At 53.2% G+C, this 18259-nt stretch overlaps 1 protein-coding gene across 6 annotated transcripts; it reads left to right on the forward strand.

The window, feature by feature from the left end:
* The first annotated feature begins 6 nt into the window (after positions 1-6).
* ANKRD13B (ankyrin repeat domain 13B) lies at positions 7-18259 on the forward strand. Of its 6 annotated transcripts, none has more exons than XR_005784688.1 (15): positions 7-171; positions 11272-11407; positions 11537-11661; positions 11748-11793; positions 12411-12554; positions 12646-12835; positions 12912-12978; positions 14012-14093; positions 14875-14939; positions 15166-15296; positions 15480-15582; positions 15740-15892; positions 16016-16179; positions 16257-16333; positions 16843-16953. XR_005784688.1 is itself a non-coding variant. In XM_040455410.1 (15 exons), the coding sequence occupies exons 1-15, from the start codon at positions 58-60 to the stop codon at positions 17078-17080; spliced, it is 1929 nt and encodes a 642-aa protein (XP_040311344.1). In that variant the 5' UTR covers positions 7-57; the 3' UTR covers positions 17081-18259. The 6 variants fall into 6 exon arrangements, 4 of the variants coding, with proteins under 4 accessions (XP_040311344.1, XP_040311345.1, XP_040311343.1 ...); XR_005784690.1 differs by having other exon boundaries at positions 16804-16913; XM_040455410.1 differs by having other exon boundaries at positions 15425-15582; positions 16804-18259.

The following is an 18259-nucleotide window of genomic DNA, read 5'->3' on the forward strand; positions in this document are numbered from 1 at the left end:
CCGGCGCCGTCCCCCCTCCCCGGCCGGGCGCCGCGGCCCTGGCATGAGGAGCGGGCGATGATCCCAGCCAACGCCTCCGTCAGGAAGGGGCCCGAGAGCAAGTATCCGCTGCACTACCTCGTGTGGCACAACCGCCACCGCGAGCTGGAGAAAGAGGTCCGCGCCGGCCAGGTAAGAGCGCCGTCGGGGCGCCGCGGGGACCCCACGGCCGGGCACGCCCGCTGGGTGTGGGGAGGGGGCGCGGCGCGGGCTGTCCCGCCTCCCCGGCGAGTTTGCAGCGCTTCTTTGTTCGCAGCGGCGGCTTTTGTGCTTGTTGACCGGGAGAGGGTGATGGGAGCGGTCCCCGGCCGCTCCCCTCCGGCTCGGACGGACGGCCCACACGTGTTCTGGACCCTCCCAGGTTGGGGTAGGGGACGCTGTGCCCCTCCTCGGCCGGGGCGGAGGGCTGCGGGGAGGGGCTGCCGGGTCGGTCTGTGCTCCATGTGGTGAGAGAGTCCGCGGAGCAGCAGAGCAGCGACACCTCCCGCGTGAGTGTGCGGAGGTGGGCAAGGCCTGCGTCGGGAGGGGGTCACAGGTCAAGGATCAGAGAATGGGCTGTGGCACTCCAAGGCATCCCAGCCCCACCCAGTGCCCTCTACCCTCCCGCTGAGCTCTTCATCTATTTGCTCAGATTGAGCAGAGCCCCCGGGTCCCACAGACCTCAGCACCCGCTCTGGAATGGAGAGTGGGGAGAGACTCCCTGTGGGGAAGCCCTGAAGGGCCTTGTCCAGGTGCTGAAAGGAACTCTCCTGCCCTCTGGGGTTGGGGCCTGGCTTCTTGGGCGCTGAGGAAGCTAGGGGCCGCTGGCCTCAGGATTTGGGGTTCTGTACACAAAGTGGGCCCCCAGGTTGCTGCCAGTCTGTGAGAATGAGTGGGTCAGCCAGCTTTGGCTGGGCAGTAGCCTCCAAGAAGACCAGGTAAGGGATGGGGTCTCCTGGTCATTCTTCAGGACCAAGGCAGGCACAGGTCACAGGTAGCTCCGACTCTGCCCTTAGTCCCCAGGCCACAGATGGGCCCTTGGGGTGTGGACAACTCACCCTCCAGGGTGGGGAAGCATGAGCTAGTGCTGGGCCCAGCCTGCTCTGGTTTGCCTCGGGTTGAGGCCTGCAGACTTGGCCCGGATCTGAGACCCCAGGGCCATGGGAGTGGTTTGCTCAGGAGTGGTCCCCTTTGGGAATATGCCTTTGGAGGGCCACTTCCTGAGTCACAGGAAGTTCATTTTGAGGAGCTGCCTGCTTCCCAAAGGACGAGTGAGGGGGGGAGCAAGGTGAGGGTTGGGGAGTCTCTGAAGTCCACTACTGAGCCCTCAGAGTAGCAAGGCATCTGCCTCTGCAGAGCAGTCCTAGGAAATGTTGGGATGACCTGAGCCTCCAAGCTTCTGGGCTGGTTGGGGTGTCCACTTACTTTCCATCTCTGCTTAAACAAGGGCACTCCAAGTTGCTCCTCAGACCATGCCTCTGTTTTATCCATCATAAAGGACGTGGTTTGCAACCAGAGAGCCCTGGTAAAGGTAGCGAGGCCTGAGTGGTAGGTCCTGGGGGACAAAAATGAACAAACCAGGCACATCCCCCGCTCTCAAGGAGACCCCGTTCTGGTGCTGTGAGTGTGAACCAGGAAATAGAGTATGCTGTGCTGGGTGCTAAGACAGTTCAGTCTCTTCAGACTCTTCTGTTTTCCTCCCCTGAGGGCAAAAGAAGACAAGCTTCTGACGGAGGTTAAGGCTGGAGGGATTTAAATCTGATCTGAGAGGAACTTCCTGATGGGGTGATAGATGATTGGTCCAAGGATTGTTAGGCAGAAGGCTAGTGGCTGAATCTCCAGAATGTCTCAGTTGTACTCCCTTGCCTGAGGGGTGGGTGGTTCTTTTCTTGCTGAGATTGGAGAGAGGCAAAATGCCCTGGAAGAAAAGACTCTCACCTAGGTCTCTCTGATTGATAGTACTCCAGTCAGCAGCCATCTTGCTGAAGTGAGGTTGAGGTGGGGAGCATTGGAACCCGCTGCAGGTAGGGGTACTTTGGGGCTGATGAGTGTGTTCCTCTTTCCCCTCAAGCTGCCACAGAAACTAGGCACCAGGTTCACCAGTATCTCCAGCCTCCCATCCCTCCCACTTCCCTGGTGTGTTTGTGTCTCCTTGAAATGGACACTGCCTACCCTGATCCAGGGTAGCAGGAATATAGGGCAATGGTTGAAGTTAACCCTTGTTCAACCACAAAGGAGTCAGGCCAGTCCTCTGCCTTGCTCCAGGGTTGCCAAGAAGGGGAATGCCAGTCCTGCATGGAAGAGGCCCCTGGCTGTATCTCCACATTAGGGCTGATGCAGAGTGGTCCTTGCATCCAAATAGGCACTGCTCAGTCCTCCAGACATCAGGGTCCCAGGGGGAGCTGAGGGTGCCCAACCCAGCCCTTTACTGCTGGGGATAATACTGGGGGCAGCGTTCTAACATCATAACGAAACCCCATAGACCCTAAGCATTCCATCCAGCGGGGGTTCCCTGACCTCTGGTTCTCCTGGCACCAACTGTCACAGAAAACACCCAGGCTTTGCTCAAGCACATACCAGCTAGGTTTCCCTGGTCTTCACCTGGCATAGCTGCCTGTTCTTCGCTCCAAGAAAGCCCCGCAGAGGCCCTCCCATGGGCAGCCTTGGCAATGCTGGCAGGCTGGGGAGGGAGATGGAATGGCAGGTTTCAGAGCAGGTTCATTGGCTTTGCTTAGGGCCTCCACCCCCATAGCTCTGTTGGGGGCTGGAATCAGGGAGTGGTGGGGAGACTGGAGGTGCTCATCAGGTGTTTTGGTGATGGGAAGGATCTATGACCACCCCTAGTTGGCACCCAGCAGTATGATGGTTGCTGGGTGCCCTTCTTCCTGCTATGCACACACCCTGCCAGGTTGGGAGGGGGCAGGGGGCTGTAGGCCAGTGGATGTGCTAGTTTCCCCTTGGCTAACAATGCCCTGAGGTTGGCACAGCCAGCTGAGCACAGCCCGGGTTCCTGAGTCAGAAGTCCCTGGTGTTCCCTGCGGGGCAGGAGGTGGAGGTTCGGCTGTGTGGCTCCCTGTGGGAGGGCCAAGGGGGGCAGGGTTCTTTCCTGGCAACAGAGACTCTGGAGGGGGCCAGACTGTTCCCAAGGAAACATTTCTTTCTTCCTGGGGCTGCCTCCATCATGGTCTTCCTTCCTGCTTTCCTCAGTTCATCCTTCTAACCTAGAGGCAGGCAAGATGGGACTGTGGGGACCCTAGATGCTCAGACAGAGGTTACCCCACCCAAGGTACCTGGTGTGTCCCAGAACACCTGTGATCCCCTGTCCCCTAACATAGGCAGCCCTGGGTGTGGGCCATCACTACATCTGGTGAGTGGGGAAGCTCAGGAGAGGGACCCACAAACCCCAGAAACCCCAAATCAATGTGTCTGGGAAGCAGATGGGGAGGGGCTGCGTGGGGTAGGGTGGGAGGAGAGTGAGCAGGTGCCACCCTCTCCTATCCAACTCAGCTTGAGGAAGCATCCGGCCTCCCTGCCCCTTGAGTGAGCTCAGGCCTACCTGGTGGAGGCTGGGGGGCTCAGAAGTAGTGACCACACTAGACACCGGTTGTCCTCTTTCTGGCTGGGGGAGGCGAGGGAGCAGGGAAAGGAGATCAAAGCTGAGCATGCGTGGCTCTATGCGCTGGGCCCTTCACCTTTCTTTTCCGGCTCTATACGTTTGGTGTGCCCTTGTAAGGTTTCATCTAACAAAAGGATTCTGCTAATGCTAAATAAGTTTGAAAAATAACCTGCTAGTGCCTGTGGGTTCAAGGGGTATGCATGTGCCAATAAGCTGGCAGCAAACTTAGGTGTGACCCCTACAGATCCAGAAGGCAACTGAGCTTGCAGATGCTGGTACACTTATGGGAGCACATGGACCCTCAGTGTGGGGACAAAAGGAGTGGATTCTTGTGGATTCCTATGGTACCTGTTCACGTGTGCGTGTGTGTAGGTGTGTACCTGAGTGGAAGCAGGGAGTCTCTCTGCCCAGGGAGCCTCAGCCCCTGAGCTCAAAAGACCCCTGCTTTTGACTCCAGCTGAGGCCTGCTGGGGTGCAGAGTTTCATTCTCTTGGTGGTGAGGTCTGGGTGTTAGGTTTCACAGGAAACCTTTTCATTCTAGCAATTAAATAGCTGCAGGCCTTTGCTGAGGAAATTAATGAATTCTTCCACCTGGGCCTGGGGCAAGGTGCCACTTTCACTGCAGGCCATGCTTTGAGCAGGTGTGGGGAGCTTCTTTGAGGGGTTGGCTGGGTGTATGTGGGGGGGGAGAGGAGGGGCTGTGTTAGCCCTGGAAAACAACAGGGCCCTGGGGACCCTGGGGAGAGCTCCCCAGGAGTGGAGGTAGGGAGGGGCAGCCAGGCCCAGCTAGCAGCACCAGCCTCTCTCTGGGTCCTGGAGGTGAGGCACCTGAGGGGGAGGGTGGCAGGCAGCATCTGGAGCTCTGGGGCTGGGCGGGGTGCCCTGTCAGCTCCCTGGGGCCTTGTTAGCAGCGCAGCAGTAGTAGCATCTGGGGCAGGGCTGGTGGGACGTATAGACACATAGACTTTCAGCGGCTGCCCCATGGGAAGGCTCCTCCTGACTTCCCCGGGCTCAGGGTCTGTGGATCCTGCACTCCCACCCCCAGACTCAGGGCTCCACTTAGGCTGGACGCAGAGGCTCAGCCCATCCCATAATAGATGAAGAGTAAAGAACGCAGTCCTTGTTGTAGGGGAGCCAATGTGGAGGAGCGTAAGGTGGGGTGGGGAGAGGGGCGCTTGGATCTCTAAGCCACAGCTCAGAACGCCACGTGGGCTAGGTACATTTTTTTTTTTTTTGAGGCTCCTAATATATTTTTTTTAATTTTTTTTTTTTTTAACATTTATATTTGAGACAGAGAGAGACAGAGCATGAACTGGGGAGGGTCAGAGAGAGGGAGACACAGAATCTGAAACAGGCTCCAGGCTCTGAGCTGTCAGCACAGAGCCCGACGCGGGGCTCGAACTCGCGGACCGCGAGATCGTGACCTGAGCTGAAGTCGGACACTTAACCGACTGAGCCACCCAGGCGCCCCACCTAATATATTTAAAAATGAAGAAATGGGGGCGCCTGGCTGGCTCAGTCATTAGAGCATGTGACTCTTCATCTCAGGGTCGTGAGTTCAAGCCCCATGTTGGGCATGGGGCCTACTTAAAAAATTAAAAATAAAGAATGAATAAATGCCAACACAGGGTTATTAAAATCGTATAAATTACTTACATTATTCAAAATGTCTTGTTTCTGACAAAGGAGCTAATTCTCATGTTTTAAAAAATATTTAGCTGTTGCTAGAAGAATTATAATGAAAAGCTGTAGTCCTCACTTGCCGCCCTCATCCCCTGGAGGCGACCAGTTTGGACTTTAGGCTGTTCTGTTATTTACCTCCAAGATTACAAACAATATACATCTACAACTACCTCTTGGCTTATCAGTTTTACATTGTATTGCTTTCCCCTCCCCAGGTCCCTTAAATATAGTCATTTATGCATCTGTTGAACAAATATTTATTAAGCACCAGTTATGTGCCAGGCACTGTCTAGAGACTGGGGATGTAGCATTGAACAAAACACAAGGACCCTCCCTTTGTGGGGCTTACAGTCTAGATGAGGGAGACAACGAACAAATGAACAAGTAATTTAATGTTGGAAGAGAACTAAAGCAGGATCAGGGGCAACAGATAGACAAATAGCAAGTGTCATTTAAGATGGATGGTAAGGGCAGGCCTTTTTAAGGAGGTGACATTTGAGCAGCCACCTGAATGAAGTGAGGGAGAAAGTGCTGTGGCTATCTAGGGTATCCAGCAGAGTGGAATTTGGAGGAGAGGTGGGAGAGCACATGAGTTCAAGGAGACATCCAGGGCTGCTGGATTCTATTCTAAACAGGATGGGAGGCCTTGGGGAAGTTTTAAGCTAAAGGATGTCAGGACCTGAGGGACATTTCACAGGATGATGGAGGCTACGATGGGTCATGTGGAGACTAGACCTAAGAAGCCAAGAGAGGAGTGAAGAAACCAGTGAAGGGCCCACAAGGCCACCAGGTGAGATAGGATGGCTGCCACCAGAATGGTAGCCTGAAGGTGATGAAAACAGAGAACAGTCAGGATCTGTTTTGAAGGTAGAGCCTTCAAAAGGCTCATAAGAGCCTTCATAAGGTCAGCCTTGCTGATGGATGATATAGAAGGTGAGAGAAAAGGAAGAGATAAAGACAGTTACAAAGTGGTTTTTTTGTTTTGTTTTGTTTTGTTTCTTTTTACCAGGGCGCCTGGCTGGCTTAGAGCATGACTCTTGATCTTCGGGTCATGAGTTTGAGCCCCACATTGGGGGTAGAGATTACCTAAAATAAATAAATAATTTAAAATAAAGTTTTATTTTATTTTATTTTTTTACCAAAAGGGGGAGAGAATTGAGGTAATGTTTCCTTTTAGGGGAGAATTGGGGCAGGTGTAGCTGTCCAGGAATGGCTGGGAAGAAGGCAAAGGGAAAGACAAGGAGTCATGGGAAGTCAAGGTGTCTCTTCTTGTTTAATGAATTCAGTTATCTTTTCATATATTTCTGAGGATATGAATTACTGTTCCCCCCTCCCCAAAAGTGTTCTTGTATTTCCTGCATTGACAGTGTATCCTCTAGGTTTTTAGCATCTATCTGCATGTTTTGGTCTCTTTCATATTGGCAGCTTTCCTCAAATGTCCAGGCACCCTTGGCTGTTGGGGCATATTTAAGAATGTGGGTGTAGAGCTCATTGATGCATGGGTGGTATTCCTGTCAAACGATGGGTGCAAGCTGGCCTGCTTATTGGAGGGTCCCCAGAGGTCCGTACCCAGAGGTTTTCGGTGCCTCTAGTTTCTCCAAGAAGAATTCTCCAGTCTCCTGCTGGGGTGGGATGGGGCAGTTGCGTGTACTGTCAGGCTGTTAGTGGTTCAGGACCTGAGGCAGGAAGGGACTGGGCTTTCACCGTTCACTAGTTTTCAGCCCCATGACCTCGTCTTCAGACCAGTGTCCCCAAGTCCAGTGGGTCTCAGGCTCAGTTTATACAGAGAATACATTTCTGGCATCCTATGGAGGGGAAGGGGGACATCTCCCAGCTTTATAAGATTGGGGAGGGGGCCAAGGGTTCTGAATTTTAACCAGCCTCCCCCACCCCCCTGGATTTAGCTCTGAGCCTCACTCATACCTCTGCCATTCCCACTGCCTTCATGTTCTGGACATTTCAAGGGTGGTCTGGCTTGACACTCACTGGGGTTCCCCTATGAGTGTTTGGGTTCTAGTACCCTCTGCTCCACTGAGTCGGTTGTAATGCCCCAGCCACTTTCTATGTTCTAAAGATGTGTTAACATTTCTCATCTGCTAGCATCTCTTCTCTTTACTCTTGTGGGTTTTAAATATTTTATTGACATTCTTACACTTACTCACAAATTTTCCTTTTGAGGCACTCCTCATTCCTTTGTACAGATCTAAGTTTCCATCGGTTAACATTTTCCTTCCACCTAAATAACTTCCTTTAACGTTTCTTGCATGTCTTCTGGTGATAAATTCTCTCAGCTTTTATTGTTTGTCCACAAAACTCTTCATTTCCCCTCCATTTTTGAAGGATATTTTTCCACAGGACAGAGAATTCTAGGTCGACATTTTTCCCCCCAGCACTTTAAACATTTCATTCGATTGTTTTCTAACTTGCATGGTTTCTGTTGAGAAGTATGTAGTATTTCCTGTATTTGTTCTTCTAGACATAGTGTGTCTCATTTCTCAAAATGATTTTATTATTGTTTTTTTAAGATTTATTTATTTTTGAGAGAAAGAGCGAGAGAGTACGTGCATGCAAGTAGGGGAGGGGTGGAGAGACGGGACAGAGGATCCAAGGTGGGCTCCACGCTGACAGCAGCGAGACCCATGTGGGGCTTGAACCCACGAATAGTGAGATCATGACCTGAACTGCAGTCTCACCGCTCAACCAACTGAGCCACCCAGGCGCCCCTGAAAATGATTTTAAGATTGTCTTTTTATCACTAAGCTTTCAGCAGTTGATTATGATGGGCCTGGGTGTAGTTTTCTTGGTGTTTGTCTTGGTTGGGATTCATTGAGTTTCTTGGTTCTGTGGGTTTATCATTGTGTTAGCTTGTGCAGAAAATTACCACAGATTGGGTAATTTTATTCTTTCATTCTTTTGGAGTTTGGAAGTCCAAAGTCAAGGAGTCAGCAGGGCTCCACTCCTTCCAAATGCTTACGGGGAGAATCCTTCCTTGCCTCTTCCAGCTTCTGGTATCTCCAGGCACTTTTTGGCTTGTGGCTGAATAACTCCAGTCTCTGCCTCCTCTTTACATGGAACTTCTCCTCTCTCCATGGATCTCTCCTTTGTAGGTCTTATAAAGGCAGGTCATTGGATTTAGTTAGGGCCCACCTGCAAAATCCAGGCTGATCTCATCTTGAGATCCTTACCTTAATTTCACCCGCAAATACCCATCACTCACAGGTTCTGGGGGTTAGAGTATAAACATATATTTGGGGGGACACCACCATTCAACCCCCTATAGTAGCTTTTTTAAAACAACAAATTTGGAAAAATGTTGGTTGTTATCTCTTTAAATGTCTTATTTCTCCCACTTTCTTAGCCTAGTCTCTGGGACTCCAATTACATATATGTTAAAATGCCTTATAGTGTCTCACATATTGTTGAGGCTCTTTGAATGTTTTTCAGTACTTTTTCCCTCTTCTGTGCTCCATTTCTGTTCTCTGTGCTATAGTTCTATTGTTATATCTTCAAACTCACTATTTTTTTTTATTCTTTAGTGTCTAATCTTTAAATTTTTTTTTCAACGTTTTTTATTTATTTTTGGGACAGAGAGAGACAGAGCATGAACGGGGGAGGGGCAGAGAGAGAGGGAGACACAGAATCGGAAACAGGCTCCAGGCTCCGAGCCATCAGCCCAGAGCCTGACGCGGGGCTCGAACTCACGGGCCGCGAGATCGTGACCTGGCTGAAGTCGGACGCTTAACCGACTGCGCCACCCAGGCGCCCCTCTAATCTTAAAAAAAATTTTCTTTAGATGTTTATTTATTTTTGAGAGAGAGAGAGAGAGTGTGAGCGAGGGAGGGGCAGAGAGAGAGGGAGACACAGAATCCGAAGCAGGCTCCAGGATCTGAGCTGTCAGCACAGAGCTCGATGTGGGGCTCAAACTCATGAACCATGAGAGCATGACCTGAACCAAAGTCAGACATTTAACCGACTGAGCCACCCAGGTGCCCCTATAGTGTCTAACTTATTTTTTTTTTAATGTTTTACTTATTTTTGAGAGACAGAGAGATAGAGAGTGTGAGTAGGGGAGGGGCAGAGAGAGAGGGAGACACAGAATCTGAAGCAGGCTCTGGGCTCCGAGCTGTCAGCACAGAGCCCAACATGGGGCTCAAACCCACGAACGGCAAGATCGTGACCTGAGCCGATGTCTGATGCTCAACTGACTAAGCCACCCAGGTGCCCTGTCTAATCTATTCTTAATTCCATCCTATGAATTTTTGATTTCAGATATTGTACATATCTCTCATTTCTTTCCCCATGAACATTGTGTTCATGTTTTTCTTTCAACTCTTGAGCACATTAAACTATTCATCATCTTTATCATTTCTGACTATGTTTCTGTTAAATGATTTTTCTCCTGATTATGGGTCATATTTTCCTATTTCTTTGCATGTCTGATAATTTTTTTCTAGTAATTTGTAACTGGATGTTAGATACTGCAAACAGTGTAATGTTAAGCATCTGGATTTTATTGTCTTCCTTTAAAGAGTGTAAGGCTTCGTTCTGACAGACTGAGTTAAGTTACTTGTAAATCAGTTTGATCCTTTTGAGGTTATTTTTAATCGTTATTAGATTGGGTTTAGGTGAGCCTTTTCTCTAGGGATAGTTTAATCCTACTACAAAAGCATCACCATTCTTGGGTCTCTGTTGAATACCTTGTGCAAACAACAAAGACCTTCTATTCTAGCGGGTTGGAGTTTGAATGTCTCCCTGCCCTGAGACATGAGTGCTGGAAATTTACCAGCTTATTGCTCCTCTTCTGTCTAGTATTGCTGAGTTTCACTCTACATAGGTGAGGTTTGGTATTCTGCAAAGACTCAGAGGAACCCCATGCAGATTTTCTGGAGTCCCTTGTTTGCATATCTCACTCCTTCCTGGAACTTGGTCCTGCAACTTCTTGCTACCTCAGTCTCCCTGAACTCCTCTGTCTCCTCAACGCCTCAGCAAGACTACCATGCTCTGCTAGGGATTCCCTGCCTCCTGCATTGCTGTCTGGAATGATACTCCCAGGTAGAAATCTAGGCAATCATAGGGCCTACCTTATTTGTTTCTCTTATTTCAGGGATCATAGTCCTGGACTACTTGTTGCCTAATGTCTGAAAACAATTATTTCATGTATTTTGAAGTATTTTTATCTGTTATAATGGGATGGTGGTTTCAGGTATCTCACTATAGTTGGAATAGAAGCCATTTACTGGCATTTTAATCAAGTTTGGGGAAGGAGAAGAGGAGTTACATGCATGTGGTCAGTTCACTGTATTTAGCTAGAGGTCTTAGACTCCTGAAATATATTTAAATATTTATGTTTTTATCACACAACAAAAATCTTATGCAATATAATTATGCTATCCACAAAACAACAATAGGATTTGTAAAAAAAAAAAAAAAAAAGTGTTAATACATAGTGTCCCACATATAAAGGACATGGGTTTGAAGTTGTACCATATTCTTTCATTCCTATCAATATATTACAGCAATTGTTTGTTAAACCTCACTCAGTGATAATGTCAATGATCTAAATTGATAGCCCTTCCTGAAAGTGTGGTCTTGGACCTGTAGGATAAATCTAGTCTCAAGTGCTCTCCTTGGCCAACAGCCTGTCTCGACCACCCTTCAGCTCTGGGATTCTTCTTCAAAGTTAGCCCACTGGGCCTTGGAAGAGTGAACCCAGTCAGGGGACCGAGGTGGACAGGAAAGGAGGAAGGTCCTTCCTTTCTCAGGGCTACTTCCTGCCCTGTCCTACAAGCCTCTTTTCACCCACCTGACCCCAGCTCATTGTGTCTGTCTTTTCCATTGCCTTGTAAGGTGAGCAAGGCAGGGCATTCAGGTGGTTGCTGCTTCCCTAGAGGCTGTTGGGCTCAGATGGGCTGCCTCAGAAGTGACCAGGGATACATCTTCACCTCCTTCTCCAGGTGGACATCGAGCAGCTGGATCCCCGTGGGCGGACCCCCCTGCACCTGGCCACCACACTGGGACACCTCGAGTGTGCCCGTGTGCTCCTGGCACATGGTGCAGATGTGGGCAGGGAGAATCGCAGCGGCTGGACAGGTGGGCACCCCTGCTCACCCCAGCCCCACAGCCAGCGTCTCCCAGCTTCATATCCTCACCCTTGGTTTGTTGACGGGGGCCGCAGGCAGGGTCCTGACCTGTGACTTTGCCTCCTCCCCCCACCCCCAGTGCTTCAGGAGGCTGTGAGTACCCGGGACCTGGAGCTGGTGCAGCTGGTGCTGAGGTACCGGGACTACCAGCGGGTGGTGAAGCGGTTGGCGGGCATCCCCGTGCTCCTGGAAAAGCTGCGCAAGGTGAGGGCCAGCCTCTCAGCCTCCCCACAATGCATTTGAACCCTGTCTCTAGCACAGGCTTAGCTACTCTCTTTTTCATCCTCCAGGCCCAGGACTTCTATGTGGAGATGAAATGGGAGTTCACTAGCTGGGGTAAGGGGGCCGATGGGGGCCTCTCTGGGCATTCTCCCACCTCAGGGCTTTTGTACCTGCTGCTCCCCTGCCTGGAGCTCTATTGCCACAGCTCTTCCTATGGCTCCTTCTCATCTTTTAGTTCCCACCTCAGTGCCAACTCCTTGGCTAGGCTTTTCCACACTGTCTCAGACACTGTCTTGATTGCATTATTATTATTTCCTTCACTTTGTAATGATTTGCTCATTTGTTTGTTACTTGTCACTCCTTGCCAGAAGGTAAGCTCCAAGAGGGCATGTTCAGTGTTCTATCCTCATTGACTAGAACAGTGCCTGGTACACAGTAGGTATTCAATAAATATTTGTTGGGAGATTGAAAGGTTGAGTGAATGAATTAACAAATGGTGGCTATTAGGGACTTGATAGCGGCTGAGACGTGCCCATCTTCAACTTCAGGTTGCTTACATCTGAGTGACGGGTCTCCATTCACGTGGGGGGAGTTTGGAAAGGGGCTTCTCTCCCACTAGCTCTGTTATCCTTGCCCAGCCACAACACTGACCCTGACCCCTATGCCCTGAGGTGGCCCAGGTTGGGTGGACCAGGCAAAATGAAGCCACTCTGACCTTCCCTTCCACCTAGTGCCCTTGGTGTCCAAGATCTGCCCTAGTGACACCTACAAAGTGTGGAAGAGTGGGCAAAACCTGCGGGTAGATACCACGCTCTTGGGCTTTGACCACATGACGTGGCAGCGAGGGAACCGCAGCTTCGTCTTCAGGGGCCAAGGTCAGGCAGGGCAGGAGGTAGGGCAAGGTGGGAAGGCTGGGGACAGCTCCACGCCACCCCTGACCCCCCTGTGCTATTCTGTGGTTGGCAGACACAAGCGCCGTGGTCATGGAGATTGACCACGACCGCCGGGTGGTGTACACAGAGACTCTGGCACTGGCTGGGCAGGACCGTGAGCTGCTGCTGGCTGCTGCCCAGCCCACTGAGGAGCAGGTGCTGAGCCGGCTTACCGCGCCCGTTGTCACCACGCAGCTTGACACCAAGAACATCTCCTTTGAGAGGTGAGTGGGCGCAGCCCTCGTAGCCTAGAGCCAGGCTGCTGGATGCCCCCTCACCTGGACCACTCTGCTTCCCCAGGAACAAGACTGGCATCCTGGGCTGGCGCAGTGAGAAGACAGAGATGGTGAATGGGTATGAAGCCAAGGTGAGGCCACCGCTCCCTGGTACCAGAACCTGCCAAACTCTTGCCTGCAGTGCCCTGGGCAGGGGTTTCCTGACCACTCTTTTTCAGCCTTGGAGGTGCAGAGGCAATGCAGCAAGGAAGGAAGGGCACTAGACTAAGAGGCAACTGATGAGAATGGCCCGAGTTCAAGTGCTTACTATACTCATGTTCGAGACTGTGTTCTGATGTTTTGTATGTATGTGTGAATACATATGTACACACACACACATACTCATTTAATCCCAACAACCTTTTTGGGTAGGTGTATTATTATTCCCATTTTACAGGTGTTTGTTGAGCCTTTCCAACAGGAACCTTCTGTGGGGTGGGGTATTGGCCCATTCTGTGATGAGGAAGGAGGCTTGGAGCGGTTCCATGACCTGTCCAGGGTCACACAGCTACAGGTGACAAAGCCAAGGTTTAGACCTTGGCTGCCTAACTCCAAAGCCCGACCTTTACTCCTAAGAATACCGTGTTGGTCACGCTGGGACCCCTACATCACCCTTGTGGGGCCACATGGTGCCGCTGGTAAAGGAAGGAACTAACAAATGCTGCCAGGCACTGCATTGTGTCCTGGAAGCCTTCCCTGGCCCTGCAGACTGCGTTAAGGCCTCTGCTTTTTGTTCCCACAGCCCTCTGCAACCTTCACCAGAGTGAATCACACTATATTATAACTGCCCATTTCCTTATCTCTTCAAATAGTGTGTGAGCCTCAAAAGGGTGGGGATTGTCTCTAGTAGTGCTTGTTCACCACTGAGTGGTGCACGTTCATCACTGTCCCTGATGCCTGCCTCAGTGCCTGGCACATAAAGTCTCCTCACAGAATGTTTGTTCAATGAATAAGAGAATGGATGAATGACTTCAGATATTTACTTGCCCAAAGGCTGGGAGATGGAGCAAACAGCTCCCCCATCCCCCAATGGACCCTTCCTTGCAGGAAGTGTTCATAAGGCCCTTGGGGGCTGGGGATAGGGTACTGGAATTGTCTTTGAGCCCTTTCCTCATCTGTCGCCAGGTATACGGGGCATCCAATGTGGAGCTCATCACCCGGACACGGACAGAGCATCTTTCAGAACAGCACAAGGGCAAGGTCAAAGGTAATGAAGCAGTGGTGGAGTGGCAGGGGAGGGGTGGTGTAAGGAAGCAGCTCCCACTTGGGTACCTCCATCAGTATTCCCTGTGACATCCCAGCGAAAGCCAGGATAGTTTATTCACATAAATAGGTTTCAGTTCAAGTGCCAAGTGCTAATAATTGGGAGTGACTGTCTGGAGTGCAGCTAGGAAGATTCTAAGGCAACATCTGGGCTCAGTGGGAAGGAATTCTACAACTGGTAACTGACGTCTGTCTTGGATTTGGGAGTGGAAATGTCATGTATGCTACTTATTGGCCATTCCAGTCTAGTGGAACATACCCTAAGCAGAAAGTCAGGGGGTGTGTCACTGATGTTTTGTGCCTCTTGATACTACACGTGACTCTCTGGGCACTGGTTAGGCTGCCTAAGGTAGGAAGACAATTCCTACCTCACAGGGGAACAAAATGAGGTAATTAAGATGGAAGTGCTTGAAGGAAAACACACACATACACATACATCCCCTAAAACTGCTCACCGAAAGCAGCTATTTTTCGTCCAGTGTCACCAACCTGGACACTTTTGGAAGTTTCTCCTAAGCCCCAGGCCTACTTTTATTCCCACTGTGCCTGTAGTGTTCCTCGCCCCTGGCCTTTGGAGTCCTCAGTCACCTTCAGATGAAGGTGCCTGAGAGTTTGGTGTGGGTGAGCAATCCTCCCTACCTGCCAGGAACCAGCCTCCTCCTTAGATCGGGGGTGCGTCACTTCTGAGGGTTGCAGTGTCCTCTGAGATGCTACATTTCTTGTAGGCTGTAAGACACCTCTGCAGTCCTTCCTGGGAATTGCTGAACAGCACGGGGGCCCCCAAAATGGGGTGAGTATGTGCCAGGGATGCCCTTGTGTGGAAGGGTGTGGATGTGGCTCAGGAGACCTGGGAGGCGTCCTGCCTAGCATGGCCTGAGTGGACCTACTTTCCACAATGCCCGAGGCCGTGTCAGCTCCACAGTGGCAGGGGGGATAGCTCTGGGGCCCATGATACCAAATGGCTGGCCTGGCATCAGAGACTGACAGGCTCATGGGCACTTCCTCATGTGGTACAGACCCTGATCACTCAGACTCTGAGCCAAGCCAACCCCACTGCCATCACTGCAGAAGAATACTTCAACCCCAACTTTGAGCTTGGCAACCGGGACATGGGCCGCCCCATGGAACTGACCACCAAGACACAGAAGTGAGGCCCCCTGCCGGTGCTGGGGAGGGGTGGGTAGGCCAGGGCTGGACGGGGTCTCCAGAATGTACTGGGTGGGAGGCCATGGCTTCTACTATGTCCCTCACCCCTTGGGATTTGGGGGGGGGCAGGTTCAAGGCCAAGCTGTGGCTGTGTGAGGAGCATCCCCTGTCCCTGTGTGAGCAGGTGGCCCCCATCATTGACCTCATGGCTGTCAGCAATGCGCTTTTCGCCAAGCTCCGGGATTTCATTACCCTGCGCCTGCCCCCTGGTTTTCCTGTCAAGATTGGTGAGACCCCACCCCCATTTCTCTTCAGCCGCTGTTGGCTGGGGGCGGGGGGGGGGGGGGGGGGGGGGGGTGGGTAGGGCTTAGATGAGGTAAAGATTGGGGATGCCTAAGGTGTGAGAAGGTGGGTGGTGGCACCTGACAGTTTCTTCATCCTCAGAAATCCCAATCTTCCACATCCTCAACGCTCGTATTACCTTCGGGAACCTCAATGGCTGTGACGAGCCAGTGCCATCGGTGCGAGGCAGCCCCAGCAGTGAGACCCCTTCCCCAGGCAGCGACTCCTCCAGCGTCAGCAGCTCCAGTTCCACGAGTGAGACCCCACCCTCTGCACGCTGCCCTTACGTCCCTCCCCGCCCCGCCCTTGCCCACGCCCTTTCCAGGTCGGCCGAGGGTGGGGCCGCCCGCACTCTGACGCCCAGCCTGGCGCCCTCAGCCTCCTGCCGCGGCTGCGAGATCTCCCCTGCGTTGTTCGAGGCCCCGCGCGGCTACAGCGTGCTGGGCGGCCAGAGAGAGGCGGCCACACGCGATGACGACGATGACCTGCTTCAGTTTGCCATCCAGCAGAGCCTGCTTGAGGCGGGTAGTGAGTATGATCAGGTGCGTCCCTGCCACCGCGCCGCCCCTGCCCGGCTGCAGCGCCACCCTGGCTGACTGGCCCACGTCCCTCCCTCCAGGTCACTATCTGGGAGGCGCTAACCAACAGCAAGCCGGGCACTCACCCCATGTCCTACGACGCTCGCCGACAGGACAGGTCAGTTCCGCCAGTCCTGACTTGTCCTCCCTCCCCCGAAATAACACATGCACATGTACCATGGTGCCTTGTCCCAGAGGGTGAGGATACTGCTGGCTGGGCAGCTCTTCTTGGCCCCAGGAAACCATGGTACCCTCTGTTGGGCCCCTGCTCGTTTCCAGAAGGCTTCAATCCCCACCCTTTCCTCACTCTGAGCAGTACTCCAAAAGCAGCCAGGGAGCAGGGGACAGGCCTCAAAGGCCTTCAGACCCTTACCAGGCAGGATGTCGGGGCTAGGGTTCTAGAAGATGCATGCCCACATGTGCTGGTCCACCGTCAACTGGGAGGATGGGCTTTGTAGGGGCTGAGATTTGTCACATCTGGGTGGGAGCCAGGGAGGTGATGCAGGATTCATCGCTTCCACCGGCGGGTGACGAGCCCTACTCTTTCTTCGGGCCTCCACGCTGTCTCCTGGCCCCGCTTACGGGCAGGTGCGCCCGGAACCCTCGACGTATCTTACCCGCCCCCAGGAGCGCCCCGCCTACGCCGCAGCGCCAGCCTGCGCCCCCCGCGGCCCTGGCGTCGGTGCCCAGCCCTCGGCCCAGCCCGCGCTCCGGCCCAGGTGGCCATGTGTTCCGGAGCTACGACGAGCAGCTGCGGCTGGCCATGGAGCTGTCGGCGCAGGAGCAGGAGGAGCGGCGGCGGCGCGCGCGCCTGGAGGAGGAGGAGCTGGAGCGCATCCTGCGGCTCTCACTGACGGAGCAGTAGCGCCCACTGCCGGGCCCTTCGGCCACGCCCCGCGTGACCTGCCTCGGAGCGAGACTCGCTCGCGCCCGCGCGCCCGCCGGGCTGCGGCCGGAGACTGGAGCCGCAGCCTCGGGGGCATAGAGGCGCATCCGGCACCATGCGGGGAGGGGGCTCGGGGGGACCGCGCGTTACCTGTCCCGGCCAGGGCCCTGTAGGCAGCTCGCACGGCCCGGTCCCCCTGCTTTGCTATATCCTGACGCCCACCACTCTATCCTGGGCTCAGACTTGTCCAAGGGGGCCAGGCCGTTCTAAGGGGGAGCCGGGTCCTTAAAGGAGCATTGTCCCCATCCCTTGCTCCTTCTGGTCGGTCCTCCTTTTCTGCTCACAGAACCCACTGTAGGACACTGTCCGTGAAGCCTTTGCATCTCCGCTCTTCACCCCTGGGGGGCAGCTGAGCTCCCCACGTGCTGTGTTGCTGCTTTGTCCCAGACACAAACCAGCACGTCAAGGGCCCAGCTCCTCCTTCACCCCGGCATTTCAGCGTCAAGTGCACTTAGCGGGGTGCCCGGCTTCCCCAGCCCCCCACACCCCTCCCGGGTCTCAGGGTGGTCCCAGTTTCTCCTTGGGCGGCCAGAGGTTGTAGTCCCTATCCCCAAGGCACGCTTTTTGTGATCAGGAAGGGTGCCCAAAGTGGCCCCCCAGCCTGGGCAAGGCCTGGTTCCTTCATGATGTCTTGGCAAATGGGGGGCATATTTGGGCTGGGGGCAAGCACTAGACCCTGTCCCCCGGCCCCGCTTATGGGCAGGTGCACCATGGAGCCCTCTCACCGGCTCAGGGCCCTGGCACCACCACCCACCCCTTCCCACCAGCTGCTGCTAGCCCTCTGTGGTCGTGTGTCCCACCTGCCCCCACCCAGGGGCTGACTCTAAAACCCTTCATCCAATGGTGCTAACCCCCGGCTCTCCCCTGCCCCACCCTACCCACCCAGAGAAGCACAGACCCCGCTAGGGGCAGGGGCCCACTGCACACCCTTGTCCACCTTCTCAGGCTGGCCTTCCTGGCTCAGCCAGTGAGGCTCAGTAGGGACACAAAAGGGATGGAAGAAAAGAACAAAGAGAAACTGTTCCTCTCACCTCCTTCCCTGATGCCAGGGGCACCAGACTGACTCTGAGGCACAAATAAAAGAGGCTTCAAACCCAA

This window comes from Herpailurus yagouaroundi, unplaced genomic scaffold, assembly GCF_014898765.1.
Source record: "Herpailurus yagouaroundi ecotype Mexico unplaced genomic scaffold, PumYag 215, whole genome shotgun sequence".
Taxonomy (NCBI): domain Eukaryota; kingdom Metazoa; phylum Chordata; class Mammalia; order Carnivora; family Felidae; genus Herpailurus; species Herpailurus yagouaroundi.

Excerpts from the sequence above, each read along its gene's own strand:
- ANKRD13B (XM_040455409.1), top strand. The coding sequence starts at position 58 with ATGATCCCAGCCAACGCCTCCGTCAGGAAGGGGCCCGAGAGCAAGTAT. Across the intron at positions 11,408-11,536 it reads GAATCGCAGCGGCTGGACAG|TGCTTCAGGAGGCTGTGAGT; the intron begins GTGGGCACCCCT and ends CCCCACCCCCAG. Across the intron at positions 12,836-12,911 it reads AAGAACATCTCCTTTGAGAG|GAACAAGACTGGCATCCTGG; the intron begins GTGAGTGGGCGC and ends CTGCTTCCCCAG.